Source organism: Symphodus melops, assembly GCF_947650265.1.
Source record: "Symphodus melops genome assembly, chromosome: 18".
NCBI lineage: Eukaryota > Metazoa > Chordata > Actinopteri > Labriformes > Labridae > Symphodus > Symphodus melops.
The window spans coordinates 900,407-927,906 of NC_136708.1; the positions used below are offsets into that span (position 1 = coordinate 900,407).

Genomic DNA, 27,500 nt, shown 5'->3' on the forward strand with positions numbered 1-27,500 from the left:
TTCACCAACGTCAAGGTGAGAGGACAAAGGAGGTCATGTGACCTGACATTCCTCTGCACACATGATTCATAGCAGACAGTTCAATATGTGAGCAAAATGTGAAACATGATGCCGACAGAACACGCTGGACTCAAGCCAGCAAGGGAGGGAGTGAAGGGAGGAAGGGATTTAGGAAAGGAAATAAAAACTGAGAGCACAAGGAAGTGAGGAAAGGACTGATTGGTCCCCCCAGGTACCACCTCAAACTGTGATTGGTTATTTACTTCCTCAGAGGCGGGACTTAAGTTAATCACGTCTGTTCTCTGAGTTGTGATGAGTCACTGAGCACGTCTGACTTCCTGAGCATCAAAGAGCGGCGTCGACGGCGTGTTAGAGTCTCAACACAATTTTCTGATGACTGAAATTGTGACTTTACACATTTTTGTTTTGAGTCCTCGAAGGATTAAAGCGAAGAAGATTTCGATGTTGGAAAAGTGCAGATCATTACTTGGTATATAACACTGCATAATACTGCATGAGTCAGCGCCCCCAGGTGAGCCCCGCCCAGTCAGGAAAGTCTGGACACGCCCACAGGTATCTTGACTTCCCTGTTAGTCAGTGACGAAGAGCGAGCGGGATGGAGGGAGGTTTTAAGCGGGCGAGGAAGAGGAGGAGTTAATTCATTTATCCATTATAATTAGCATGTAGCATGTTAGCATTCTCTCTCTCCCCTCTTTCCCCTCCAGGACGGTAACACGAAGTTCCTGCGAGGTAATGAGCCGTACGTCCGTCCCTGCGGGTGGAACCGCGTCGCCCTGAAGGTCACCAAGAAGTACGATGGGGACGACAGCTGGCTCGGAACGGGGACGCACGCCTGGCCTGTCTCGTACCAAGGATACAACATGGACGGCTCCCTGGGCGTCATCTTGACCCGCGGCGGAGACCCCAAGGATGACCCCACGTTCCTGGATGCCGCCGCCGCCTCTCTGGTCATAGAAGGGACGAAAGGAAGAGGGGTGTACTCCACGCCGGACATCAAGATGGCGGAGAAATACTGCAAGACGTTCAAGTCCGAGGTGGACGGGAAGACGTACAAAGTCGTCCTCCAGAACCGTATCAACCCAGAGAAGAGGAACAAGTGTCAGAGAGAGGACGTGTGGGTGGTTTACGTCCCCGAAGGCTTCAACGACGTGCAGACCAGAGGCATGGTGCAGGAGTCCATGCGACCCTACGGCCTGCTGCTGAAGCAGCTTTAAGATCAGCAGGAACACTTCCTCCGTTTGTTTGGGATGTGCTTCAAAACTAAAAAATGCTCTGACCTGGGTTCACGTCCTTTTCTTTACATCTTTTACTTTGGTTAAAGTTTTCCACCTTCTCCGAGCCTCAGGAACATAAAGCTGCTCTCCTCCTCACCTGGACCTAACGCGACCTCATGCTTGAACAAACTCAGACGTCTTCTTGACCTGTGCGTGTATTTGAAGGTCTGGGCTGTGATGATTTAAACGATGAGTCATGAATAAAATAACCTCTGCTGTTTGTCCTGTATGCTTGTGATTCCTTCTTCAGACCAGGTGAAGGTTGATTAATGCTGCCATCTAGTGGTGCAAAGTGGGATTGTTTTAATTTAACGCCGTACTGCATTGAAGTGACCTACTGTCCAGCGAGAGGCGGGGTTACACTCTGCACTGTCCTCCAGCCAATCACAGCGCTGATAGATAAAAACACACCTACAGCGAGTTCAGAGTCAGCAGGTAAGCAGCGTGTGATTGGACTGTGGGAGGAGAGAAGCCACGCCATGCACACAGAGAGGCTCCTGTCAGACAGGGATTCAAACCAGCAACCTCCTCACTGAGAGGAGACAGAGATAACCACTGCAGCTTCCTTTGAAGTAACAATGAAATATGTTGAAAGTGTCGTTTAAAAAGGGGAAATTCTGCAGACTGTGATTATTGTTTTTCTTCCTCATTACACACAAAACGTTTCTGTGGTTTCCTCATTGTAGCTACGATGACAGGTGGGGTTTAGATTTATAAAGACCTTCAGTCCTCACAGAGACAAAGACACACCTGAGCAGAGGAGTCCGATGACGATGACGATGAAGAGGAGACAGGAGACGAGCGCAGCTGGAAGAACACAGATCCCCAGAGTCCAGCATGGCAGCCCTGCAGACCCCCCTCCAGCTCCTGCAGACACACGTCTTACTGAGTCTATGAAGTCCAGGTGTTCCCCCCCCCCTACCCCACACACACACACAGTAAAGATGTCTTACCATGAACAGCCAGGTGAATCCCTCTGCTGACACAGACATGTTCTGCACACGGCCCGGAGCAGAAATAAAGCCCAGCGTCCTCGTCCTCCACCTGCAGGATCATCAGAGTTTCAGATCCATTGTCCTCCGTGGGTCTCCGTCTGTCGACTGCAGCGTGGAAGTTCACAGCACGGGTACCAAACGTTCCCATGGCGACCGTCAGCAGAGGCTGCAGCTGATCAGAGCGCAGCAGGTACCAGGTGATCTCCCTGCTGAGCGTCAGGTTACAGCTCAGAGACACGTTCTGACCTGGCTGGACCACGAGGGCTGAACGGAGAACAGGTGAGGCTGAGGACAGGTGAACTGCAGCATCTGAGGAAGGTGAGGAGAAATAGTGAATGTGTCTCTGACTGTCACTGGACGACCCGTCTCTGGACGACCCGTCTCTGGACGACCCGTCTCTGGACCCACCCCCCCCCCCCACACACACACACAGCCAGAGGTAACAGGTACAGGTGTTAACATGCAGCACAACGCCTGCAGACTTGATCTCAGTATTTTTAGTTTTTAGAAAGTCTGACCACAGCACCCTTAATGACGCACAAAGTCATTCAAATGTTTCATACCTTATTTTTCGATTCTGCAAGTTCTACAAAATTATCGATTGAAAAAAACAAACAAACAAACAAACAAACAACCAAACAAACAAACAAAGATCCGATTTGGAGACATTATTTAACCAAAGCTGCCCGGAGAGAGAATGAATAGATATTTGTGCAATGTGAACAATGTGTGCAGGATGTGGCAGACCAGTTCAAGTTACCAGAACAAACAATCAAACAAACAATATAATATAATATAATATATATATATATATATATATATATATATATATATAAAATATAATAATGTAAAACGATCCCTCCTGAAATACAGTTTAAACGTCCTGGAATCTCTCCACACACACACACACACCCCTTGAAAGTCCTGGAAACGCCCTTGATAATGAGATAGCCAAAGTAAAAACATAACTTACAAATCAAAGTGATGATCCATTTAACACCTGCCATAGTTTATTTATGATAATCTCCAGGTGGTTTGCGCTCGAGCTGCAGGAGCACGAGGACACAGAGTGAGTGTGCACGAGCTGTGTGAATGTGAGGGAGTGAGGGGGGGGGGGGCTTTTACTCCGCAGAGACCACCAATGTCTGTTTTCACAAGAACAAGGAAGACCGCTGTCTTTTAACAAACACTTAGGTTTCCACTTCTCCCATTGTGGGCAACAAAACTGATGAGGCTGCAGCGCGCATGCGCAGTCCTTAGGTTTCGTTTCTGATGAAAACGGTCGCAGCAAATGTCAAAAACCAAAACAAAGCAAAATGAGGCGCGTGCAGCATCTCGTGAGGGTTGAATCAGTACAGGTTTCACTGCTTCATGTCTGTAACACAGATTGAGTTTAAAGTGCTGCTCAGAGGTCTCTAAATGTCTCAGTGATGAAGATGAGTGCAGATATGAAAGTGCACACTGTGGTGTTTCATCAGAATCACATTGTGCTGAGTGTCAGGACCCTGACGAGGCGCTGCGGTGACCCTGTCCTAGAGAGACAACCACACTGACACTTTGGTGGTTTTGGGGGTTCCCCACTCACCTTGTGACCGCCTGCTGCTGCTCTGAACCCTGAGAACATTTCACAATAATAACTTTAACCACCAGAACCAAACAAAGCACAAAAGAGTTCAAAGCATCAAATGTTTGAAACATCCAGTTTAGAGTTCATGTTCGACGTCACCAGATAAATCTGGGCTACAGAAACATGAGGAGGATGGATCCATGTGTTTATTTGAGCTCCTCTTCTCAGGCCTCTCTCCATCCATCTGAGTGATCCCGAGACCGGATCAGTGTGTGTGTGTGTGTGTGTGTGTGTGTGTGTGTGTGTGTGTGTATTCACAGACTGGGACACCTTCACGCCATGGATGAAGTAATATGAATATTTGAGGTTGTAATGATGTAGTGACAGGATTAGAAAGAGCTAATCATGAAGTGCTTGGGACTCCAGACCAGCCTAGACCCCCCCCCTTACGAGGGCTTACAGATTTGAACCACAGCAGCGGCTGTCTGCAATGACAGAAGGAAACCTCCCGACGGTCTCCTAAAGAACTTGACCATGGATGTAGGCCCTCCATGTGTGAGAACAATCCCTCAGATTTAGTTTTTAAGATTCTCGATTGTTCTTAAAGGAAATGAGACAGATAAACAGCACATGTTGGAATTCATTCTCTGCATTTTAACTGTTGTTAGATTGAATCTGTAATTAAATACAACAAGTTTAGCCTATCCCGCTGTTGACGCATGCGCACTTTGACTGAAGGAGCAGAAACGAAACTTAGTGGCGCTGCGCTCATGAAGAGAGAGAGAGAGAGAGAGTGTGACAGGGATCAGTGTGAGAGCAGCCAGGAGGAGAAGAGGACTGAGCTAGAAGACCAAACAGCTGACATGGGAACAATCACACACTCAAGGTAAGACTCCATGTCTTCTTTTGTCTTTTACACTTTTATTCCTTTCAGCTTCTTTTCACTCATTTCACCGTTTTTTTTATTTTCTTTTTTTTAAGCATGCACAGTCCTGCCCTCAGTCAGTTTTCTGTAAGTCGTCAGTGAATCAGCTCATATTGTGCAGGACTGAAACATTTCCAGAACATAAAGTCGGTTTGATGTGAGCCCGAGCTGCTGCAGCTCATCAGGACTCTGTGACTGCTGCAGTTCCGTTTCTCAGGAAACACACAGACAGGTGGCCAGAAACGAAACTTATCGGAGTTACTGATAAGTCCCACGAGTGATGACGTCAGATTTCACCCTTAATACTGCCAGAACAGAAACTAAACTAAGGATCAGCTGCTTATTCATGTTTCATTATCAAAGGTTAGAAACAACAACATGAGGTGGAGATATTTGTGATTTTGTGTCAGAGCTGCTGATTGGTCCTGATGCTGCAGCAGATCAGGTGAAGAGTGTTCTGTAACCAGAGAGGTTCTCATGGTTCTCATGGTTCTCATGTTTTCTCCCAGGTTCTTCAGACGGCTCCTCTGTTTCCTGCTTGGGACTTTAGTTGGTGAGTATCAGTTCACGCTCACGCTTGATTTCAACAGAAACTTTACACGTTTGATCAGATCCGAACAGGTGGAAACAAAAGTCGCTGTGATTTAAGTCGGACGGTGAACTGTGTGTTATTATTAAACCTTTACTTTAGTTATATTTATTTTGGGACCTGACGGGATTTTGGAGCCAGTCTTTTAACGTTTTTAACATGTTAAAGGGTCGTCAGGATACCAGAAACTTTAAGAAGATTCTAGTAAACATTGAACCATCTCTCAGCCTCTTTGAGACCATGGCAACAGAAACACAAGTCGTCTGCTTCCACTCTCAGGTCCTTTCTTTGTTTTCAACCATCCAACCTCGTATCAGGAAACGTCTGCACACTTTGCAAACACAAGTACGCTGCAGTGTAATCCTTCATAATCCACCCGGGACTTCTCTCCTCAGCACCGTCTAAAAGAATCCAAATCTTTCACCACCACACTGTGGGACTCAAAGGAAGTCAAACACTCTGCTCTTTAAAGGGACAGTGCACCTTCATTTAGCCATGCAGGCTCATGTTCATCTGCAGCCCTGACAGGCCGACTGATATAAACTATGCCTCTCCTCCTTTCAGACTCCTCTTCCCTCCCCCAGCCTGTCAACACCAAGGTGGGACAAGAGGCGGTGCTTCCCTGCAGCTGGAAGAGCCGCCTGGGGGAGAAGGACATGGAGCTGCCCGCCTGTCACATCCAGTGGAAGAACCCGGCCAGCACCGTGTTCGAGCAGCTGGGCGAGCAGAAGTTTGAGGCCCCCGGGTTCAAAGGCCGGGTGGAGGTCCTGGAGGAGAGGCTGGGGTCCGGGGACTGCTCCCTGATCATCAGGGACGTCCAGCTGATGGACATGGGTCGATACGAGAGCTTCATGGTGGTGGATGGAGCGTGGTCCACTAAAACACGGGTGTTCATTCAGAGCGTCAAGCTGTTAGTGAGCGGTGAGCTGCTTCCTGTCCTCTTCTTTTCATCGCTGCGTGTCGGCCTGTGATTTATATCTTCACACCACACAAACCAGAAGGTAGATCAGCCTCATTTGCAAAGGATCGTGGGAAGTGTAGTTCTTAAACACCAGAAGAAAAATGTGAACACAGTCTTAGACCGTTAGAGAGTTATATAAAACACTTCTTGTCAAAAGTGACAGGTCTATTGTTCCTATTGTTATGTGTGAGCCAATGAGATTGCAGGATTATACAATCCTGCAATCTCATTGGCTATGGAACAATAGACCTGTCACTTTTGACAAGAAGTGTTTTATATAACTCTCTACCGTTTACCGTAAATTCCGGACTATAAGCCGCTACTTTTTTCTCACACTTCGAGCACTGCGGCTTCTACTCCGGTGCGGCTAATGCATGGATTTTTCTTGGGGGACAATGAGCTTCTGCCGCAAAAACATTTGACTTCGTCACGTCGGATCTTAATATCAGTCATTTTGCGCTTCATGCACGCACCCTCATGATGGAAAACACACGGAGAAATACATATGATGCAGCTTTCAAGTTAAAGGCGATCGACCTGGCTGTCAAAGAAGCTAACAGAGCTGCTGCACGTTAAGATGACACTGACAGCGACAACAGAGACTGAGGAAGTGAGTAATGAAGTCATTCTGAGGCAGTGAATGGATGGACTTTTTCTTGTGAAATATATTACGGTCATCTTTTTCATCAGCCGTGTTACAGACACCGTCGGCTAGGCTTCGTATTGTAACGGTTCATGTTGTAAAGTCAGTAGTTGATAATGTGTTCATAATTCCGATTATGTGGAGAGTCAGTGAATGCACCAGCGAGAACGTGTTGAGTGGCTGTATGAGAGAACGCTGGGGGAGAGAGTTGGATTGTTACGGCAAGTTATGTTGCTCTCCGCTGTAAACGGCGTGGTCACGGCCGACAGTGATCGGGTTATTAAAAGTTATTTTTTGAACGCTCTCGTCTTCCTTTAACGTCCGTACGGACGCTACAGTATTTGCGGATGTTACCGGTAGCCTACGTCTGTGTAAATAGCTCTTGTTATAGCGTGGACACCTGCGGCTTATAATCAAGTGCGGCTTATATATGTACAAATACATTTATTTACTTATTTTTAGCCGGTGCGGCTTATATCCAGGTGCGCTCAATAGTACGGAATTTACGGTATTTAAACACAGATCAAATGGACTATAGTCACGAGTATTTAGGGAAGCTGGTTGTCATGGTGACGGGCTTGACAGCTCTTGTTAAAGAGGATTTTGTGAAATGAGGATTTGAACGGGGGAAATTTAGGATCCAGGATCCAGAGCTGCCTGATAAAGTGGGCGGTCCCTGTTGAGCTGTGTCATTTCCTGCTTCTGTCATTTAAACATCAGAATGTCTGAATGTGACTGAAGTCCGCCACGTGAAAGAACCCCGACACGTGACCTTCTCTTTTCGTCAGGCGCCTGGCTCCTCCTCTTTTTTCTTTTGTTTTCTTTGCTGCTCTCTCGTCTTCCTTCGGCTCCTGACTGAATGTTTATCTGTCCTTCTCAGATCACAAGTCCCTTCAGACTCGTGCTCCAGGCAAGGACTTGGTTCTGGACCTCCACACCAGTCACTCTGTCCGAGTCATTTTCCAGGGCAGGTGAGCCGTGAAAACTCAAATCTCAGCGAGTGTGTCTGTCTGATGTCAGATCCAAATATCTCATCACACGTTTTCACCTGACGAGTAACAGGCGGCACATTAGGCTAGTTTCTGATTCGTACAGAGCTGGTGTGCTTCCTCCAGCCAATGAGAGCGCAGCAGGTGAGTTTAGGCGTGGATACAGCTCAGTGATTGGACGTTGGGCGACTTCCTGTTGGACAGGAAGCTGACAAACACCAGCGGCTGTTATTTAGTGTTGTGAAATATTTTGATGAGAGATCAGACGGCTGCACTCGTGAGGATTTGTTTCTGTGCCTACAAACGACCTTTTCTTCTGCACGCCGTCATCGTGTCGTGACACTTCTTGTCCCGTCACGTCCTCTCATCATGTCTTTTCTGTTTCCTGGCTGCACTCTTAACAAAGACTAACACAGACTGCAGGCTGCTGCTGACTCATCCAATGAGCTTACTGAGCACAGACTAACCACAAACAGATGAGAGGGAAACAGGCTCATTCATGTGTGATCTACTGAGTGTTTCATGTCCTGGAAACCACCAGATGGCGCCAGCGTGCTGCAGCTAACTCGCTGGTGGCTCACAGAGGGGACGTGAGCCTCTCGTCAACTGTGGCACCAACCAGCAGCCTACCGTCAGAGAGACAGACTGGGACGAACTGTTCAAGACTTTCACCTTCCGTGGCGTTGAAGATCCGTCCGTCCCTCCAGCACGCCGTCCTTTATCTAAACCAATAAACCGTTTGTGAGATATTCCAGCTGTCACAGCTTCCCTAATCAGTCGCCCACACGCCAGCAGCCAGCAGCTTGTCTTTGAGCTGTGGGAGGAAGCCGGAGCATGCTCAGAGAGAAGAGAGAGACGATGCCTCCCTGCAAACGGAGCCTGTCCATGCTACAGAATGCTCTCCTGTGTGACCTGTCAGACAGAGGAGGTCACACTCATCACCTGCTGCCATGACGGACCTCACAGACTGAGTGTGGGCCGAGAGGGCAGAGAGAACGGAGCCCACCGGTGGCCTCGGAGGAAGCGGGGGCGGAGGCGTCCCATCGCAGACTTGAATCGGTAACGCGGGTGAGTTGTTGAGGTCATGTGACCTGCTAGAAGGGGCGATGTAGCGACATCATGCTATGTGCTTGACTGCATGCCTGTGATCTTTATTTGTGACCATACTGAGGAGGCTGTTCACGTTCACTGAGTTCACGTTCTGTGGAGAGATGGTCATTAAAGCAGCGTCCTCTCTGAAGAGGGACGAAGGAGAGCGCCAGGGAAATGCTCCAGAAGCTTTGAGAAGAACCGCCCGGCGTCTGATTCAGAGACCTCCTGCAGAGCCTGTGATAGAAACACTGCCACCAGGTGGCGCTGGAGCGATGCGGCTAAAGTGGAGAGAGACGATCATCAGCCCTGAGATCCACCTGCAAACAAAAACATGAGAGGGGGGAAATCAGGATGTTTGGGTGTTTATTAGATATTAGAATAGAAACAGATATAAGGGGGGGGGGGGGGGGGGGGTATACATTTGACTTCTCTGTGACTCTGTTACTGGTCTTCATTTCCAATTTTCATTCTGGCCTCTTCCCCTCCAGCACACGTTTGTCCAAACGCTCCTGAAGCTTTAACACGCTGATGATGCTTTCTTTCTTTGAAGCTATAAAATCATTCCTGCAGAGGACGAACACTCGTCTCCTCAGTCGTCGGTGTGTTTTCTATCGTTCTGGCAGATCTCACGTCATGCTTTAATGAACTTCATTTGTAACCCTCGTTAATTGTTTTCTGCAGGAACAGCTCTGATTGGACGGACCTGTGGATGAAGGACGATGCGAGCAGTCAGCGTCTGGAGAAACATCCACTGAGGGAGGAGCTGACCATTAAGAATGTGAAGCACTCAGATGAAGGGCTCTACAAAGTCCTGGATGAGCACGGCCTCGCTGTGAGCACCGTGCAGCTCTCCGTGGAAGGTGAGTCACCCGCTTCGCCTCCCGCTGCGTCCGCCGAGGTCTCAAACGTTCCTGATCACGTCCTAACTGTGTGCTGTAACCGTCCTCTCTTTCACAGAGGACTCATACAAACTCCCCAGCACTCAAGACAACTCACAACCAACAGGTGAGAAATAACGCTCAGGTGATGGAGACGAAACCAGACAGCACAAAGATGAATGAGTGAAAAATAAATGTCTCTGATGTCTTTCAGCCGGAGCTTCTAAACACAGCCTCTCCGCTCTTCTCCTCTCGTCTGCTCTCGTCACGACACTCCAAAGTCTTCATCTGTCCTGAGAAACAGAACGGAGCAAAAACAACCGCTCGACTGAAACCGCTGCTTGCACACTAACTAACAAAGAGCTGCTGTGAAGCGTGTCGTCCCTGAACATCCGCTGTGATCCTTTTAGAAATGAGCCAGGTGTGTCTGTCAGGACAGATAGACGATCGCTTTGGGACAACGTATTTCATTTAAAGGGTGATAGCATTCATACAGCCACTGAGATCATTTCAATTAAATAGTACCACATTTGAAAGCTAATTAGCTTACAGTAGCGTCCTAGCTAACGTCTGAGTGTTTTAAAAATGTAATTAATAAGGAGTAAATTTATTCTGGGACACAAAACAATAAGATGAAATCCAAAGGTTTTATTTTGAAATCTGTTGCGTTACCTAGAAAGTAGCTTTGCTAACATTAGCCGTTATCGTAGCTAATCGGTGAAACGTTTTACTTTGAAATTTGGCTCGAGTTATTTGGACGAGTTGTCTTTACAGCAGGAGGGAAATGAAACACCTGTTCGTCATGTTCACTGGATTTCAACTGTCACGACGGCCCGCCGGCGTCTGAGCGCCCCACCTTGAGTTTGATGAAAGAGGAAAATGGCCGCTCTGTGACTGTAGTGAATGCATAATATAAATGTTTGAAGCTAATATGGTTGTTTTCTTGTGTTTGCAATATTACAAATATTAAGACTTTGCACTATAGGGTTAGAGAATTCCAATATGAAACAGGAATTCTGTTCTTGTCAATATCAGCACGATATCTAAAGTTACTCTGAGTTTTAACATGTTTCTGTTTGTTCTGGTTTCAGTGAAGTCTTTAAAGTGTTTGATGATTAAAATCTAATAAACTGATTAAAGAAACACGTTTCTTCTCTTCTGGCCCCTCAAAGTGTTCTGACCCTGCAGGTCACACCTACACACTGATGGTAGAGGCTGCTGCAGAGTAAAGAGTCCATCAGTATGAACTCATCCATTCATACACATTCACACACTGATGGTAGAGGCTGCTGCAGGGTCCATCAGTATTAACTCATCCATTCATACACATTCACACACTGATGGTAGAGGCTGCTGCAAAGTCCATCAGTATTAACTCATCCATTCATACACATTCACACACTGATGGTAGAGGCTGCTGCAAAGTCCATCAGTATTAACTCATCCATTCATACACATTCACTCACTGATGGTAGAGGCTGCTGCAGAGTAAAGAGTCCATCAGTATTAACTCATCCATTCACACACTGATGGTAGAGGCTGCTGCAGTATTAATCCATTCACACACTGATGGTAGAGGCTGCTTCAGTATTAATCCATTCACACACTGATGGTAGAGGCTGCTTCAGTATTAATCCATTCACACACTGATGGTAGAGGCTGCTGCAGTATTAATCCATTCACACACTGATGGTAGAGGCTGCTGCAGTATTAATCCATTCACACACTGATGGTAGAGGCTGCTGCAGTATTAATCCATTCACACACTGATGGTAGAGGCTGCTGCAGTATTAATCCATTCACACACTGATGGTAGAGGCTGCTGCAGTATTAATCCATTCACACACTGATGGTAGAGGCTGCTTCAGTATTAATCCACTCACACACTGATGGTAGAGGCTGCTTCAGTATTAATCCATTCACACACTGATGGTAGAGGCTGCTGCAGTATTAATCCATTCACACACTGATGAGGCCTTTCATCGTCAGGAGGTCAGAAATGACTTGAATGTTCATTTAAAGTATTTAATCACAAACAGAACCATCCAGAACATCTTTCACTTTGTAAGGTTCATTCTCAGAACACGTGGACAAAAACACAACAAGTATTCAAGTTTTGTGTTTCTCAATAGTGCAGGTTTTTTTCTTCTTCTGCAGAAAATAAAACAATCACGTGTGTTCATTGTTTAAAGACGGTCAGGACTCCATCTGTCGATAAGTTTGAGCCTGAACTCGTTGACTTTTTATATCTAATAACTGGATGATGAGCACATCGGAGAAAAGCATTTTAAATGAAAATCCTTCAGATTTAAATCCTTATTCATGATCCGCTGTTTGAAGTTTTTACACCACATCATCGGCTCGAAGAAGAACTGAAGGACGCCATCTGAAAACATAAAAGTTTAACTTCTTTACTCCCCCCCCCCCCCCATGGTGGTGTCATGTGATGATAGCGTGCTCGAGGACGAATCAGCAGTCAGGAGAGTCCGAGCTGTTTGCAGGAGGTCGAGTGTTCGGGTGCAGTCGTGCAAAGGTGGGAAGTCAAGAGAAGCAAAGATCTTCTCTGAAAGTGGGAGCTCTCCTCCATGTTTAATCTGCAGGATGAAGGTCAAAGGTCAGGCTCATCGAGTACTTGTTGGGTTTTTGGACCCAGGACTCTGTCTGGGATGATCCTGCACAAACCACTGGAGGGTTCAAACTGGATGTGTGTGGGAGAAGTGAGACGAGCTGATGAGCAGAAGCTGTGCAGCTTCATTCTGTTCATTTTCAGTGTGAAGGAGGACTAACTGGATGGACTTGGCCCCTCCAGGCTTCAGGTGACATCGTGCTCCTGTTTCCCAAACAAACAGTCTGCTTTGTCATTAAACAGACCCATCATCATCATCGTCGTCGCCGTCGTCAGGGCGGGGAGCCGGCGGCGGCGTTAGAAGTTGGGCTTGTGCTTCTTCACCTCCACCATGAGGTGGTGCAGGTTGATGAGCTCCGAGCGGACGGCCAGGCTGCGGAAGGTCGGCTGGTTCAGGATCTTATGGAAGCCGTGGTAGTACTGGATCAGCTGGGTCAGGGCGCCCTGCGGAGGAAACAGGAAGTGATGCTTTGTTACACAACACACACACACACACACACACACGTCCCAACTCCAGATCCAAGACCCAGAGTATCGAGTCTGGAGTTTAATCACCAAACACCAGACAGAACTCCCATGATTCCCCTCCAGTCTACACGTCTTCTTCTGTGGTTGTTTTGGTTGGGAGCCCCCTGGTGGCAGGATTTTCATACTGCGCCTTTAAGGAGGTCGTAACAGTAACAAGGTACGGAAAGGTCACCTGATTTTAAAGTGTCAGGGACTCGACCGTGCCTTGATGTTATTTCGTTTGTACGATGATATGGTCGTTTAGAAGTGTGGTCACGTGACCTCGTCTGGCTCACCTGTATGATGCTGGTTCCATTCTTGAAGTTTGTGAAGGATCTCATGACGTCCTGACTCATCGCCTCCACCGACTGTTTCCAAGTGCTCGAAAAGCCCCGAACCAGCTGAGTGATCCGAGCTGACGCACACACACACACACGCACACACACACACGCACACACACACACACGATGTGAGCGTGGATGTTTGTGTGTGTCGTGGTTAATGTGACAACAGAAGAAAAAGAGGATGTGGTGATTTGAAGTGAAACTCTTTGATGTCAGGCTGACGGCGAGGCTGACGGCGAGCTGCTCCTTGACTTTTGATTTGTCTGTAAACGGTGAAGTGAAACCGTCCCGTTCACGCCGAGTCACCACAGGAAGTCTTACCTTCTTCGTTCTTCAGCCGGTCCAGCTGCCCTTTCTCCACCAAACCCTCGGCCTCCTTCACGAAGGCGATCATCCCTCCGAACGGGGTGGACAGAATCTCCTCGATAAACTCCTGGAGGGGGAGGAGTCAGTGACACAGATTTAGATGTAAAGTCCTCCTGTCCATGATGACGTTAACGATGTGAGCAGAGACGCGGCGAGCGCACTCAGGCACGGTACGATGTGAACACAACGCCACGCACAGAACAAGAAGTTTTGTTCACCTGCGTCCTGGCCAGCAGCAGCTGCTGGAAACCTTCCACCTCTTTACTGTCGTCTGCTGCCCTCTCCTGGACAAACAGGAGAACTACAGGTTAGGAGGACGTGTAAGATAAGAGATGATCCTTTATTCATCTCACGAGCTGAGAAACGTTACAGCAGCAAAACAGGACAGCTGAAGAAAATCACACAGTGCAAAAATAAAATTTAAATAGAAAAAAAACATGCATCAAAAACAGTAATCAAGAGGTAGTAAGAAAAGAAATGTGCATCAATTAAAGAGGCAGTAAGTTAAAGATGTAAGTCTGTAAACAGTGTGAACACATGCACACAGTGAACATAAGGAGGGAGTGTTGTTGCACAAATTGTCCCATAAATAAATAGAATGAAATGTAAGTAGAGGTGAGAATCAGTGGTGTGACAGGTGTGATCGTCACCGTGAGGACGTTCAGCATCATGTCGTAGTTGTTGATGAGGAAGATGAGCTGGTCTCTCCTGGAGGGAAACTCGGCCGCCATCTTCAGCACAAAGTTTTCCACCTCCACCTGGAACACAAACAGCCGTTCATATCTTTACACTTTTATGAGCCGCCTCTTCCTCCTGCTTCTCTTCACCTTCACTCACCTGGAGCTGGAGGCTGAACCTGACTGACACGGGCTGCTTTGAACTCACTCATTATCTTTAATGAGTGAGAACATAACTGCTCTACTGCCGCTGGGCAACTCAACACTCCAGACCTGACGCACTTTAATTCATGTGACTGGGTGTGTGTGTGTGTGTGTGTGTGTGTGTGTGTGTGTGTGTGTGTGTGTGTGTGTGTGTGTACCTGCAGCTGTCCCAGCAGAGTGATGGTCCTCTCGTTGGGGAACGTTTGGTTGATGCTGACGATCGCTGACGAGAACTCTGCATAACGACGAGTGATCTGAAACACACACACACACACCGTTAGAGTGTACAGCTGTGTGTGTGTGTCTGTGTGTGTGTGTGTGTGTGTGTGTGTGTGTGTGTTTAAACCTACGTAGTGTGGTCTGCTGTCCAGTACTCCCAGTTTCTGAGGGTCTGTGTTTCTGATGCTGTGGATGTTCATTTCCAGGATCAGCTCGAACCTCGGCCACAGCAGCTCCAGCACCGCCTCCCAGTACCTGACACACACACACACACACACACACACACACACACACACACTTTTAGCCCTGCTGCTAGCTCTGCATGCTTCCTGCAGTGTATTTGGGTTTGAACAGAGGGGCGGGGTCTCGTACTTGTCCAGAGCCGGGATGGTCCTCTTGGCGGTGATGGCTCTGAAGCGCAGGATGATGTGGATGCAGAGGAAGACGGCGATGCTGTCGTAGCAGTCGGACACGTACGTGGACATGCTCTTCTGCAGAGACGCACACAAACATAAACACCGTGGTGAGTCCTGCACACACCACAGAGCAGCCACTGGTGACCACGTTTAAGCGTCGGGGCCGCCGCGCTCTGATCCTACCAGGAACATGCTGAGAGTTTTTCCCATGATGCTGTTGAAGAGGTCCAGGGCGGAGTTCCCGGTCACCATGAAGAAGTCGGACAGGAAGAGGAACTCTCTGCAGCCGTTGTCCAGCAGAGCGTAGTGCTGGCTGCGAAACAGCATCTCATACGGATACTAGAGCGAGAGAGAGAGAGAGAGAGAGAGAGAGAGAGAGAGAGAGAGAGAGAGAGAGACCATCTGAGCTGAGTCCAGCAGGTGGCAGTGTGGAGCAGCTGAGTGATGACAGAGGGACGTTTCCTGGTTTCTCCCTGAAACCTGCAGCTCCATCGACATCATTTTGTCCTTGACCTCAGGTGACCTCTTTCTTCTCCTCAGAGTCCGACCTGGACAGGACGGCTGCAGAGAGACGGGTCACGCTCTGGAGGGGAGAGCGGGGGGGGGGGGGGGGGTGACATGCAGCAAAGGTACGAGGTCGGAATCAAACCCTCGACCGCTGCGACTGAGACCTCTGTACACCGGGCACAAGACTTAACCACTAGGCCACGGTGAACAGACAGGAAACCTTTTGGTGTTAAGAAGTTCTGATCGGGTTTTTCTTATCGTGGTCTGAAACGGACTCTCTCACCCTGCTGTCTCCTCTCTGCGCCGTGTGAGGGACCAGGATGGGCCCCTCCAGCTCTGCAGGGGTCAGGATGGCCCCCCTCTGACCCAGAGTGAAGATGGTGTTTCTGCTCTTCAGAGACGGTTTGGAGAAAAAGCCTGCAGCGGGGAGTCAAGGAGGCGAGCGAGTCGTCGGTGTGTCAGCGGGTCACAGAGGTCGAATCAGGACATTCTTCCTGTCAGCTTGGAACGCACGACCGCAGCACACAGACACACCTCGTCAGAACTATGTGCACGAGGCCGAGCAGCTCCTCTCTCTCTCCGAGCCACTCGTGTTTGTGTGTGTGACGTTTGGCACGCTGTGCTGCTAACCTCCTTTCGGTTTACACAAGCAGGAAGCTGGCAGGACGGGGACGTCCCCGTTTGATGTGTCTTTTGTCTTTAATCCAAATATTTGATCTACTTTCTGGCTTTTTGAAGGTGTGTGTGTGTGAACCACAGGATTTTAACCCTTTAGCGTCAGCCACACACACACACTGTTTTTACTAATGATGCCGTCTGTACTCAACACTGAGCATGTTTGCAGATGATTGGACTCTTTATTATGCAGCTCCTGCATGTTCAGAGCTCTGGTGAGATTAGCAGCTTATTTAATAGTCGACAGATCTCTTTACCTCTGCCTCAGTCTAATGCTGTGAAGAGGACTGGATCCTATTGGTCAACTGGGCTTTGGAACAATCCTCCAGTTCAGATTCGTAATATCAAGGGAAAAACTGGTTTTAAAAAGAGACTAAGATTGTATTTGTTCTCAAAGCCATGAGACCATCCTGATTATTGATTGAGAAAGGTTGTGTTATTTGACAAGGAAAATGTGTGTTGCTTTTCTATAACTCATTGTTTTTATCTTTATTAGCCTGAGTGCTTTCAGTGTTGATGTTCTTTAGTATGTCAGGACTGGACCCACACACACGCACACACACACACACACACACGCACACGCACACACACACGCACCCACACACACGCACACACACACACACACACACGCACACGCACACGCACCCACACACACACACACGCACCCACACACACGCACACGCACACGCACACGCACATGCACACGCACACGCACACACACACACACGCACACACACACACGCACACACACACACACAGTAAAGGATATCTTTCTTGGCGGTGTCTTCCACCCCCATCAGGTCGTCTTTGTCGGCCACCTCCTCGTACTGCACTCAGACAGAACAAACAGATTTCAGATCAGCTGTGATGGAGTCAAAACATATAGAACAAGGGGGAGGAGTTATCTCTCAGGGGGAGGGGCCTGTCTTTGAAAATCCGATCTTGAGGCTGTACGTCGTGTTTTGTTTTGAAACATGTGTGGATGTGCGTTGCGTGTCTGTCTTGCTGGCGGGGTAAACACAAGACTCTGCGGGGATTTGAACCGGCAGCGCGTGCTGGCTGTGGAGACGTGCGAGCGGCGGGCTGACCTGCACTTTGAGCAGCCGGCTGCTGTACGACTTGAAGTAGCTGTAGTAGATTTTGCTCATCGTGTCCACGTACTCGTCTCTGATCTCCTTCGCCACCGATCTCTCATTGGCCAACAGAAACTGGTAGAAGAACCTAGAACAGGAGCATGACAGGGGTGTTGACACGTGCTTCCTAAAGGAAGTGTGCCAGCAGCTCTGTGGAGCGGTGCTCACCGGTACTTCAGCAGAGTGTTCTGAGGGATCTGGTAGTTTGTCATCGGCTTCCTGAACGAGTAGATCTTCTGCAGGATGAACTCTCGGATCTTTGACACCGCCTGAACACAGACACAAAGAGTCACCTCTGTTTGTTTTGTTTTGATAAAGCATGACCTTTGATGAAGTGGGCGGGGTTATTTGGAGGCGTGACCTTGAGTTTGAGGCGGTCGACGATGTCCTGGATGTCGGAGCAGGCCAGCGTCTCTCTGAAGCTCAGCTCTTTGGCAAAGTTGATCTTGTTGTTGAGCTCGTGCAGCTGCTCCAGGAAGTCCTGCTCCGTCACGGGGCTGTCCAAGATGGTGCTGCGAGGACACGGGACAGCGTCACAGTCAGACAGACTCTCCCCCCCCCCCCCTCCCCCTCCCCCCCCACAGTGTTCCACTCACGAGATCATGGCTCCAGGCACCACCAGCTCGTCCACCAGCTGGCTGAGGTGGCTGCGTACGGCCTGCCGGTTCTTCAGACGCACGTTCATGCTGACCGACTGCTGCTGCAGAGTCTGGATCTCGCTGCTGATGGAGGACAGGTCGCTCTGGAAGCCGCTCAGCATGCCCTCCATACGCTGAGAGGAGGAACAACACAACAACTCACTTCACTCTCACCTGGAACGTGACTCCTCTGCAGGAGGTTAAAGGAAACACCGAGTGAAGAGCCGTAATCCTGCAGTGCATTGTGGGAGCAGGATGAGGGCGTCTCGTCTTACCTCCAGGATGGAGTCACAGGCAGTGATCTGGTTGTGCAGCAGGGCGATGTTCTGACTCTCCTTGATGTCTGACAGGGGAACACTCAGGAACACAACAACGTCTGTCTCCTGCACTGAGGACATTTCTTGTCCCTGGATGTGCATGCTCTGGGGCGCGAGCGCTAACCGCTAGGCTAAAGGCGTCCTGGTTTTCTGTTTCTGAAATAAAACAATAAGAGGAAACAAACGTCCTCGTGTGGGACAGCACACTTCACATCAGATCACTAATAAGACGCGTCTTACTCCGTGCAGGACAGAAGCAGTTGAACCCGCTCATGTCTTTGTCTTTTCTCTATTTGGAACCAAAAACAGTGTGAGAGGATACAGTCTTTGATGGAGGCCTGTTCGATCCTCTGCAGCTCCGACTCCACCTGTTTGGAGTACTGACGGAGGTCCACGCCCTGAAACAGAACCAGCACCATCACCACTCGTCCCCTCTGCAGTGATCGCACCGGGAGAGCAGAGCGAGCGTCCCTAACTCTGACTCTGCACTCTGAGTTTAAATCCAACATGTCCGCTCGAGCAAAACTTTAGACTACATGTCTGTAAAACACAGGGAGCTAACAGCTAGCCACATTTAGCTCGACCTCGGACTCTGTTTGTCGGTGAATTAACCGTTTAGTGTGTGGCGTGCTGAGTCAGCCATCTCGTTGCACGCCACACACTGAACTGATAATCCGTTGTGATGTCACATTTATGAAATCCTTTCAGATTTGAAAAGTGGTTTAGTGCGTGCGAGGCCTCAGATGTCTCCGTGAGGACGTGTCGTCGTGTTGTTATCGTCTAAAGGCGTCCATGTTGCCAACTTGTTACTGAAACGCCGTTTACTGGCGTGTGACATCACTCCCTCAGCTTTCACCGCTCTCCCAGAGTTACACGGGCTCACCGTCTTTAACGCCTCCTTCACCAGATCATCCTCCAGATTGGCCTGGATGTGAACTGCAGGGAACAGAGAGAGAAAAATCCCCTTCAGACTGAAGCTGCTCTGGATGCTTTCTGTCTCGTCTTCTAAAACACGACTTTGATAAACGCTTTTAAAGCTTAGAAGATACGTTATTACTTCAATGATGCATTTTAGGAATTAAAACGTTTGTGTCCGGGTCGACACAGTATTTCGTCCCGTTCAGAGGAGGCAAATCTGAACCACGTGTTTTGAACGTTCTGTATGCACGGCTTACTGTCCACTTCGTCCAGGATAAACTCGTCCGTGGTCAGGTCCAGTTCACCCAAGTTGAGGTTCGCCGTGTCTCCATCAGTCTTCTAGACAAAAAGACAAGAAGTTAAACAAATACTTTGCTGCTTCAGAGAGCTTTTTTGACAAAGGTGAGGGGTCTGTTTTCAAAACAGAAAAAGAAAAGGCTGTTAGTGTTGTTAAAGTACTTTCACATGATGGTGTAGTAAGAAGAAGGTATGTTCTGAAATGCTCTGATATTTACAGCCAATGAGAGACAGAGTAGGCATCCCTTAAACGTCATAAGAAAATAAAAACATGCAGTGAATATTATCAAAGATTCAGAGGCGAGAAAACCATTGGTAGAAAACTAAAGACTTTTATTGGTTTGTAAATCTGCTTTTTTGATACAGCACACTATTACCTGGTTTTCTACACGAATGTTCTGTTAAAAGAAAAAAAAACACACCTGACAGTTTCAAGAACCAGTGGCGGTGACGTGACTGACGTCATCGAACTCACCTGTGCTGTGACCGGATGTTACTTTTTTGACTTATTAAAAGAACACAGCTTTAGAAAAAGCGTAATTACCGTCTGTTCCAGCTTTTTATCTAAAGCTGTGACGTTATTATATAGTTGTAGTTCATTGATTCATCGACGGGTTTGGATTCACCAGTTAATAAATCAAACATTTAATTTAAACATCCAGACAGAAAGTAAACGCCGTCACCTCGTCCTGTAGGTACGCCATGGCGATGTCTGTCTGTTTCCCAGCTGTGTTTACATCGAGAGCAGCTCCAACCGATGAAGCAGCTTCCTCCGCCATCATGCCAACGTCTTAAAAACTACAAATGCACACTTCCTCCTTGTACACCGGAAACGGGTACTTTCAACGAACATATATCCCAACAGCGATACATAAACTGTGATAAAAAAAAAAACAACAAAAAAAACAAACGAGTTTTCGTCTAATTATTTGCGCCGAAATGAACACAATGAAATTCAGCTGATTTTAATTTAACGTTCTCATCGGACAGATTAAAGGGATGGACCGCTTTCCTGTTCCCCGACGCCTTCAACCTCTCGCGAGAACTGAGCCACTTCCTCTTCGCACGGAACCCGCTTCCAAGATGGTGAGTACAATTCTTATCAAGCCAGAATAGTTTCAAATCCGCGATCATCCATCGTTAATGTCGCTCTTTGATCACCTTTAGACCCGTTATGTGTCGAATTGAAACTAACGCGAGCGGATTAGTGTTGAATTGTCGGCATTTTAGTCGTAGAAATGGAAGTTTTGTCTCAGATGACTTCCAGCGCTGAGATGATGTGTACCGACTCACTACAGCTAACGTGCTATGTTTCCATTTATCCTCTAAATATTCTGTTACTCATGTTTTAGTCATGTTTTAAATTAGAAATAAAGTGTTTCCGGCTCGCGGGCAGGTTATAAACACCTGTAGTTATAGACGGCTAGCTGTTAGCTCCCAGGTGTTAGCATGGTGTGGAAGGGTTTAAATGAGAGGGATGGTGTTTATTTTCTGCTGCTGTGCTCGCAGACAGAGGAGTGTGTTTTGGGGGGATTTAAAGTTCGGGTTCAGAGTAGTGTTAGCTTCTGTAGAGCTGCTAGATGCAGTTAAAACATGGATCTCATGGTGTGGTCTGAAGCTCAGACTTGTAAATGTTTGCACACTGTAAGTCCTGCTCTCTGAACGTGTGCAGAAATATAATGCTCTGAGCATCTGTGACATGTACTCCTCCTGTGTAGAGATGTATCATGGCAGACTCAGGCTTTAAAGGGTTATATTAAGTGTAGTTAGCTGTGAAAGTGTTGATGTTCAGGATTCAACATTGACCTCTTCTGCTGTGAATCCACAGAGCGCCTTCAGCTCGCTTCTCAAAGCCCTTTGCACGCGCCCAAACACCGGTTTTACAGACGCAGATTCAAAGTCGGAATAAGTTCTAGAGTCTCCCCGAGTCGGACGCACGCCTATGAAGTGGTCATAAAGCCCATACTGGCGGTTCTGCGGCTGCCTGTCTCCTCCAGTGTGTGGAAAGCGTTTAGTTTTTGGCGTTCCTGTCCAGCTGTTTACGTGTGTGCGTTCTGTGTTTTCAGTCTCTGGTCATCCCCGAGAAGTTCCAGCACATTCTTCGTGTTCTTAACACGAACATCGATGGTAGAAGGAAGATCGCCTTCGCCATCACTGCCATCAAGGTGAGTTTTTGTTTTAAATGTTCAGCGCTCAGTGATTTTCTAACCTGCACGTTCAATAGAAGGTCTTACATCGTGTTTTTCTCGCGTCGTCTCAGGGCGTTGGCAGACGTTACGCTCATGTTGTCCTGAGGAAGGCCGACATTGACCTCAGCAAGAGGGCGGGCGAGCTGACGGACGAGGAGGTAAGAGAGGAGCTGACAGTGAAGTTTTCCGTCCCAGTCGTCGTCCTTCTTTCTGTTAACGATGGTGTGTTTGTCAGGTGGAGCGCGTGGTCACCATCATGCAGAATCCTCGTCAGTACAAAATCCCCGACTGGTTCCTGAACAGGCAGAAGGACGTGAAGGACGGCAAATACAGCCAGGTAGGTTCACCTGAACCGTGCTCATGATCGAAAGGCGTTTTCACACCTCTACATCGTTTGCTCTGGTCTGACGAGAGAGGGCAGCGCTCTCTGATTGGTCAGAAAATCTCCCTCCCTGAAGGAGGCAAAGACGAGCTGCCTCCTGATTGGCTGTGGCTGCTCCAGAGACGGTTTCTAGCTGGACAGACGACCACACGGATTGATGTCGGCGTCCTCTTCAGACTGACCTACTTTCACGCCGCTCAAACAGACTGATCTTAATGTGTGGTTATTTTTTGAAAAGGTTTGGCGTGGGCTCTGAACACGTGAGCTTATTCAAAGTGTTTTGGGGACCATCCAAGAAGATTTTGGCAGGCTGAAGTCGTGTGACTCGAAGCATTATTCAGAACGCTAAAAGCTTCCTGATCGTTCACCCTTCAGGCTCTGGCCCACACGCCCTGACACAGCTGTTACATGTAGGTCACCTTATTGGCGCTCGTGGTTAAATGAACAGCCAGGTCAACCTGGTGACAGATCTGGTTCTTGATGCGTTAATTACCTGGTTAACTCCTCGACACCTATTTATGCAAATTTGCATCAAAGCGCTTCTGCTCTAAATGCAGCCAAAATAGCGTCTGCATTCCTCCACCCGTCACGAAGGTCGATTCAGCCAAGAGAAGAAGAACCGAGGCGTGACGGTTCAGAGTCTGGACTGTGTGAAGTAAAAACACGAGTTCAGTCTCCGTGTCGGGCGTTTTCTCTCCAGCTGCTGAACATTCGCTTCCTCACCTAGTTTTTCATTCGCTCAGATTTTCACCGTGACTTTGAACACTTGGTCGTGGCTGTTGGTCGATAATGTCTTTTTGTGGTTTCAGGTCCTCGCTAACGGTCTGGACAACAAGCTGAGAGAAGATCTGGAGAGGCTGAAGAAGATCAGGGCTCACCGGGGTCTCAGGCACTTCTGGGGGTAAGAGATGCAGACACATCTAACCGCTGAAACACAACCTGACGTTTGAGTTCATGCTGCTCAGTTTGCTTCATTCCCCGTTAAAATGGTTCATGAAGTTATTAGACGCAGCTCGAGGTCGGTTAACGTTTAAAAACGTCTCCATAAAGAAATGTGACGCGTGTGAACGCAGCCACACAGTCGCCTGTTAGACTGTTTTTAGATGTATGTTAGATCCTGATGCATGTGACTGTAAACATGTCTGATTGTGTCTCTCTCTCTCCTTACAGTCTGCGTGTGCGCGGTCAGCACACCAAGACCACCGGCCGTCGTGGTCGCACCGTCGGTGTGTCCAAGAAGAAGTAAACTCCCTGCTCCTTTTTGTTTCAATAAAACAGTTGTAAAAAAAAAAAGAGGCGTGTTCACACTGACTCTTTACTTCGGGGTGACGGGCGATTCAAGAAGTGAACCTGAAACATGACGACCGTGCTGCAGCTTCATCAGAGCACGCACGTCGTCACGGTGGCGTGTAAAGTCAGGACGCCGTGTGGAGAAGAGAGCGTGAATGAATGCACTGGTCACTGAGGCCTCGGGTTGTTCTCGCTTTATTGTGCTGCATCAGTGAAAGAGGAATGAAGAATATTACAGACACTAAAAGACACATTGCATTGTTGGTCACGTAGAAACAAACTGAGGTAAGGCAGGAAACGTTTCTGGCTGCAGGACATAAAGTGCTTAAAGACGGGGAGGGCGGCTGCAGGGTCATGGCTTTTTAAAGATGGTGGACGGGAGCTTGTTAAAGAGGTATTTGCTGTTTAAAAAACAAAAGCTCCATCTTTATTGGACTACTTCCTGTGAGGGCAGACGGAGACAAACTCTCGTACACGTTCCTCAGGGATGTTGCAGATGAAAAACATGGACGTGCGTGAGAATAAGTGCGGACGCTATCAAAACTTCAAGCTGTGATTTACTTCTGGTAAAAATCACACCTGCTTGGATACCATGGCAACCAATATAGGAGGGGGCCGGGAACGCACACCGTCCAACTGCATGAACACATTGGCAGGAATCAGCCTTTTTTTAAAGTATTTCTCTTCTACACAACCGTCTGAAAACAAAACACTAAAAGTAATAAGAAAATAAATAAGTCTCCGTCTGTCCACAAACCCCCCAATGATGAGAAAAGTCCATCCTCTCCGTCTTCTGCCTGCTCCACTCTTCAGAAAATGTGTGCTCAAACAGGCCGCTTGGAGATGTTCCCTTCATGACATCACAAAGGGCAGTAGCCCCTCCCCCAGGTGGGTGACACTCCCACAGCTAGGTGTTTGTTCTGCCCTCTGAGTCTGCCTTCTCACCGTAAACAATAGGACATGGAGCCAGAAAGCAGCGAGTACACCCGAGCCCTTCCAGAGAGGGGGCGTGGTCAGACACAGCTCATTTACATATTTAAAGCTACAGACACAGAAACAGCCTGTTGTGAGCAGGGCTGAAATAGAGGGGTTTATAGACATGATCAAATACAGGATCAGAGTGGATTTACAACAACACACTTCACACACATGATGAAGAGGAGCGAGGACACTGATTTCACCTGAAGAAGAAGAGGAGATCATGTGACCTTTAAATGAGAATCAGGAGCTGAAGGACGTTACAAAGTGGAAAAACTGAAACAACTCAAACATAACCACACCAGAATAAGATAACTGTTTATAATGAAGCTGCATGATGGGAGTCCCATCACAAATGTAATAATAAATGTGAACAATCCCTCCCCCCCCCCCCCCCCCCAGTGCATGCTGGGAACCCCCGCCCTCCTCAGCCCTTGGTGATGACTGGATTGAAGCCTTATTCTTACACACAGATGTTGCAGTATGAGTGTCGTATTTAAAGCAGTTCAAACCTTTGCAGCGAGTTAATTAAGCATTAAACAGGTATTTGTGGTGCAGAGCGTTACCACGGCAACAACGTCATCTTGGAATTTCACAGAGAGAGAGTGACCGAGAGCTCCTGTCAAGACCTTAGAAATTAAATTATACAAACGTTTCCATGAATGGGTCAACTCGAACCTCAAGTTAAGTTAAAGAACGTTTTCTTTTGTGAGTGTGATCAACAGGACGGCTTACTGAAGCGTTTCCAGCTGCAGATTCTCTTTTGTGTCCGACTTGACTTTTTAAATCACCGTAAAATCCAGAGTATAAATCACACCTCTTGGTTTCACGTTAGAGACGTGAACGCAGCCGTGCTCAAAGCAGGAGGTGCACCGCTGCGTGATGTCATAAAGCTGTCGTATCGCCACGCCCCCGTCGTGTCAAGAGGGTCGCAGTCTGGCGTCTCACAACAGCCACAGTTAGCTGCTGGTTGCCATGGTTACTTTAACCGAGGCGTCTTTCAATCAGTCCAGAACGCCAGGCCACCGTGTCTCTGCACGCGCTGCCTGATGACCTCGTCACGGACAGAAGCCCGTCGCAGCCACGTGTTTTAACAGTGCGTCTGATACTCTGGATTTTACGGTAATAAAACGTTCAAAGCGTTTGTTCGTTCAGTTCTTCTTGTTCGAGCCGCCTCGATAACGCACGTTAAAAAAAGAGAAACCCGGCGGCCTCGGAGCGGACACAAAGACAGTGAGACAGTGAAACGTGGACATAACTTCAGGAGGTCAAATCAGACGCTGCTCCTCCTCAGCCCTCCCTCTGTGGAGGAGGAGGAGGAGGGGGGGGAGACTTCTGCTGGGGGGTTTGTTGTTGTTGGTCCTTGGTGGGAGCGTAGTAAAGCTCCAGAGGTTTCCTCACCTTCCAGTATTTCTCGTTGACCAGCTCGAGAGTCAGCGAGCCGTTCAGCGTCTGAGGAGGAGGGGGGGGGGAGAGAGGGGAGGGGGGGAGACATGTAATCAAAAAGGATGTTTTTTGATGCTGGTGTTATTTTGTCCCTTCATGCTCGCCGTAGCGCTGCGTGAATGGAAGCCTGGGTTGTTACTCACAGAGAACTGTCCTCCTCTCGTCATGATGTAGATGGTGTACTGTTTCTCGCTGACGTGGTTCAGAGTCGCGCCCTCTCCTGCCGCCTCCTCCTCTCTCGCTCGCTCCTCTCTCTCTCTGCTGCTCTGCCCGTCCTCCAGAGCGATGCGCAGAGCCAGGTATTTGGACAGGTGGTCGACGGTGGCGTTGGCCGTCGTCTTCACAAACCTGCAGAGGAAGATCACGAGATTCAGGACTCTCGAAGGACACAGCGGGAAAATGAACAACAAACAGAAGAGAGGCATCCGGTCCAGTCTGACCTGGTCTGGTTGTAGTCCTGGGCGTGGACCAGTTGTGGGTGTGGCCTGAACACCAGCTCGATCTCCGAGGCTGGCCCCTCCTTGAGGCGTCTCAGCGGGGGGTTGGGGCTGCAGCTGTCCGCCTCTGGCCCGGAGCCGTCGTCTGACGCTCGGGGGCGTTTCCTGCTGGGCCCGGCCTCGGGGGTGGTCTGACCACGGGAGGGAGGGATGTGTGAGGGGGCGGAGTCGTGAGACAGGTGAGAGCGGGAGTCGCCGTTGTCGCCGTTGTCTTCCCCCCCGCTGAAGGTGGTGTTGTCGCTCTCCTGAGTGGGCTTCTTGACCCGGTGGTTCCTGCAGAGAGGCGGTGACCACGACACAGATCTGTTCACAACTCATCAAATCATCTGTGAAGCTGACAAACATCCTTCACCTCGCTTAAAACACGTCTGAAATCACCACCCACCTCTCAGACCTGTAGCGGGCCTGCTGCCGGAGCCCCTCCTCGATGCTGGAGCTCAGAGCGTCCTTGTTGTGGAGTCTGTTGAGTCGCTCCAGGACCCGCAGCTGGTGGGCCTCATACTCATCCCTGCTCGGATAAATCTTTGAGATCAGGGCGTCAAAGTTTGAGTCCCTGCGCAGCGAGCGCCTGGAGACCAGCTTCTTCCTGCAGGTGGGACACTCTTTGTTCCTGGGGGGGGAGGGGGGGGCAGGCGTGAGGTCATGTCGACTGTGAGCTACGCTTTAAAAAAAAAAAAGAAAAAAGAGAGGAAGCTCACCCTGATCGCAGCGCGGTCACGATGCAGTCGGAGCAGAAACGGTGCAGACACTCTTTGGTGGTCATGGTGTTCTTCAGCATGTCCAGACAGATGGGACACATGAGCTCGCTGTGCAGAGCGCGAGGAGACACGGCCACCTCCGTCCCGTCCACTATGGCCTCCTCAACAAACACAAACATTACGTTTCATCATCTCCACACGGGACAGCAGGTGTCTGCTTTGTAAAGCTTCTCTTGAGAGCG

The 27,500-nt window shown here is 48.6% G+C and overlaps 6 protein-coding genes across 9 annotated transcripts in view; 3 read left to right on the top strand and 3 right to left on the bottom strand.

Moving 5' to 3' along the window:
* Window positions 1-1,495, top strand: part of LOC306839277 (uncharacterized protein) — a 1,957-nt gene extending 462 nt beyond the window's left edge. Inside the window, exons 1-2 of the mRNA XM_079367877.1 lie at window positions 1-15; window positions 726-1,495. The exon at window positions 1-15 is cut by the window's left edge and continues 462 nt beyond it. Coding sequence (XP_079224003.1) covers window positions 1-15; window positions 726-1,235 — 525 coding nt within the window. The 3' untranslated portion in view covers window positions 1,236-1,495. The remainder of the gene's footprint in view (window positions 16-725) is intronic.
* Window positions 1-3,589, bottom strand: part of LOC306839460 (uncharacterized protein) — a 6,020-nt gene extending 2,431 nt beyond the window's left edge. Inside the window, exons 1-3 of the mRNA XM_079368188.1 lie at window positions 3,264-3,589; window positions 2,249-2,599; window positions 2,046-2,162 (exon numbers count right to left, since the gene is read on the bottom strand). Coding sequence (XP_079224314.1) covers window positions 2,046-2,162; window positions 2,249-2,599; window positions 3,264-3,297 — 502 coding nt within the window. The 5' untranslated portion in view covers window positions 3,298-3,589. The remainder of the gene's footprint in view (window positions 1-2,045; window positions 2,163-2,248; window positions 2,600-3,263) is intronic.
* A 937-nt stretch (window positions 3,590-4,526) lies between these two features.
* Window positions 4,527-10,864, top strand: LOC306839220 (uncharacterized protein). The gene is made up of 7 exons (XM_079367780.1): window positions 4,527-4,743; window positions 5,292-5,335; window positions 5,936-6,292; window positions 7,856-7,946; window positions 9,738-9,916; window positions 10,014-10,061; window positions 10,149-10,864. The coding sequence occupies exons 1-7, from the start codon at window positions 4,577-4,579 to the stop codon at window positions 10,229-10,231; spliced, it is 969 nt and encodes a 322-aa protein (XP_079223906.1). The 5' UTR covers window positions 4,527-4,576; the 3' UTR covers window positions 10,232-10,864.
* A 1,081-nt stretch (window positions 10,865-11,945) lies between these two features.
* Window positions 11,946-20,657, bottom strand: vps52 (VPS52 subunit of GARP complex). 3 transcript variants are annotated; one of them, XM_079367782.1, is made up of 20 exons: window positions 20,462-20,657; window positions 19,739-19,817; window positions 19,447-19,499; window positions 18,886-18,961; window positions 18,522-18,589; window positions 18,205-18,380; window positions 17,970-18,120; window positions 17,777-17,877; window positions 17,564-17,696; window positions 17,245-17,302; window positions 16,084-16,217; window positions 15,477-15,632; window positions 15,250-15,368; window positions 15,009-15,132; window positions 14,817-14,912; window positions 14,428-14,535; window positions 13,996-14,061; window positions 13,733-13,844; window positions 13,364-13,482; window positions 11,946-13,004 (listed from the first exon to the last, which is right to left on the bottom strand). In XM_079367782.1, exons 1-20 carry the CDS (start codon window positions 20,558-20,560, stop codon window positions 12,858-12,860), a joined length of 2,175 nt encoding a protein of 724 aa, XP_079223908.1. In that variant the 5' UTR covers window positions 20,561-20,657; the 3' UTR covers window positions 11,946-12,857. The 3 variants fall into 3 exon arrangements, with proteins under 3 accessions (XP_079223908.1, XP_079223907.1, XP_079223909.1); XM_079367781.1 differs by having other exon boundaries at window positions 19,739-19,820; XM_079367783.1 differs by lacking the exons at window positions 11,946-13,004; window positions 13,364-13,482 and adding an exon at window positions 13,609-13,657 and having other exon boundaries at window positions 13,708-13,844; window positions 19,739-19,820.
* Window positions 20,658-20,755: 98 nt separating this feature from the next.
* On the top strand, window positions 20,756-23,628 carry rps18 (ribosomal protein S18). The gene is made up of 6 exons (XM_079367784.1): window positions 20,756-20,864; window positions 21,845-21,943; window positions 22,039-22,125; window positions 22,203-22,304; window positions 23,159-23,250; window positions 23,520-23,628. The coding sequence occupies exons 1-6, from the start codon at window positions 20,778-20,780 to the stop codon at window positions 23,593-23,595; spliced, it is 543 nt and encodes a 180-aa protein (XP_079223910.1). The 5' UTR covers window positions 20,756-20,777; the 3' UTR covers window positions 23,596-23,628.
* A 1,075-nt stretch (window positions 23,629-24,703) lies between these two features.
* LOC306839560 (E3 ubiquitin-protein ligase RING2-A-like) overlaps window positions 24,704-27,500 on the bottom strand; it is a 4,198-nt gene continuing 1,401 nt past the window's right edge. Inside the window, exons 3-7 of one of the 2 annotated variants that reach the window (XM_079368321.1) lie at window positions 27,259-27,419; window positions 26,946-27,170; window positions 26,504-26,833; window positions 26,207-26,411; window positions 24,704-26,069 (exon numbers count right to left, since the gene is read on the bottom strand). In XM_079368321.1, coding sequence (XP_079224447.1) covers window positions 25,908-26,069; window positions 26,207-26,411; window positions 26,504-26,833; window positions 26,946-27,170; window positions 27,259-27,419 — 1,083 coding nt within the window. In that variant the 3' untranslated portion in view covers window positions 24,704-25,907. The remainder of the gene's footprint in view (window positions 26,070-26,206; window positions 26,412-26,503; window positions 26,834-26,945; window positions 27,171-27,258; window positions 27,420-27,500) is intronic. The other variant, XM_079368322.1, reaches the window with a different exon arrangement.

Coding starts and splice junctions, on each gene's coding strand:
- LOC306839220 (XM_079367780.1), top strand. CDS start 4,577: ATGCGCACTTTGACTGAAGGAGCAGAAACGAAACTTAGTGGCGCTGCG. Junction 5,336..5,935: donor CCTGCTTGGGACTTTAGTTG/GTGAGTATCAGT, acceptor TCCTCCTTTCAG/ACTCCTCTTCCCTCCCCCAG. Junction 6,293..7,855: donor CGTCAAGCTGTTAGTGAGCG/GTGAGCTGCTTC, acceptor TGTCCTTCTCAG/ATCACAAGTCCCTTCAGACT.
- vps52 (XM_079367781.1), bottom strand. CDS start 20,560: ATGATGGCGGAGGAAGCTGCTTCATCGGTTGGAGCTGCTCTCGATGTA. Junction 14,913..15,008: donor TGGACAGCAGACCACACTAC/GTAGGTTTAAAC, acceptor TGTGTGTTTCAG/ATCACTCGTCGTTATGCAGA. Junction 13,483..13,732: donor CCGGCTGAAGAACGAAGAAG/GTAAGACTTCCT, acceptor TGTGTGCGTCAG/CTCGGATCACTCAGCTGGTT.
- rps18 (XM_079367784.1), top strand. CDS start 20,778: ATGGACCGCTTTCCTGTTCCCCGACGCCTTCAACCTCTCGCGAGAACT. Junction 22,305..23,158: donor AGGACGGCAAATACAGCCAG/GTAGGTTCACCT, acceptor TTGTGGTTTCAG/GTCCTCGCTAACGGTCTGGA. Junction 23,251..23,519: donor GGTCTCAGGCACTTCTGGGG/GTAAGAGATGCA, acceptor CTCTCCTTACAG/TCTGCGTGTGCGCGGTCAGC.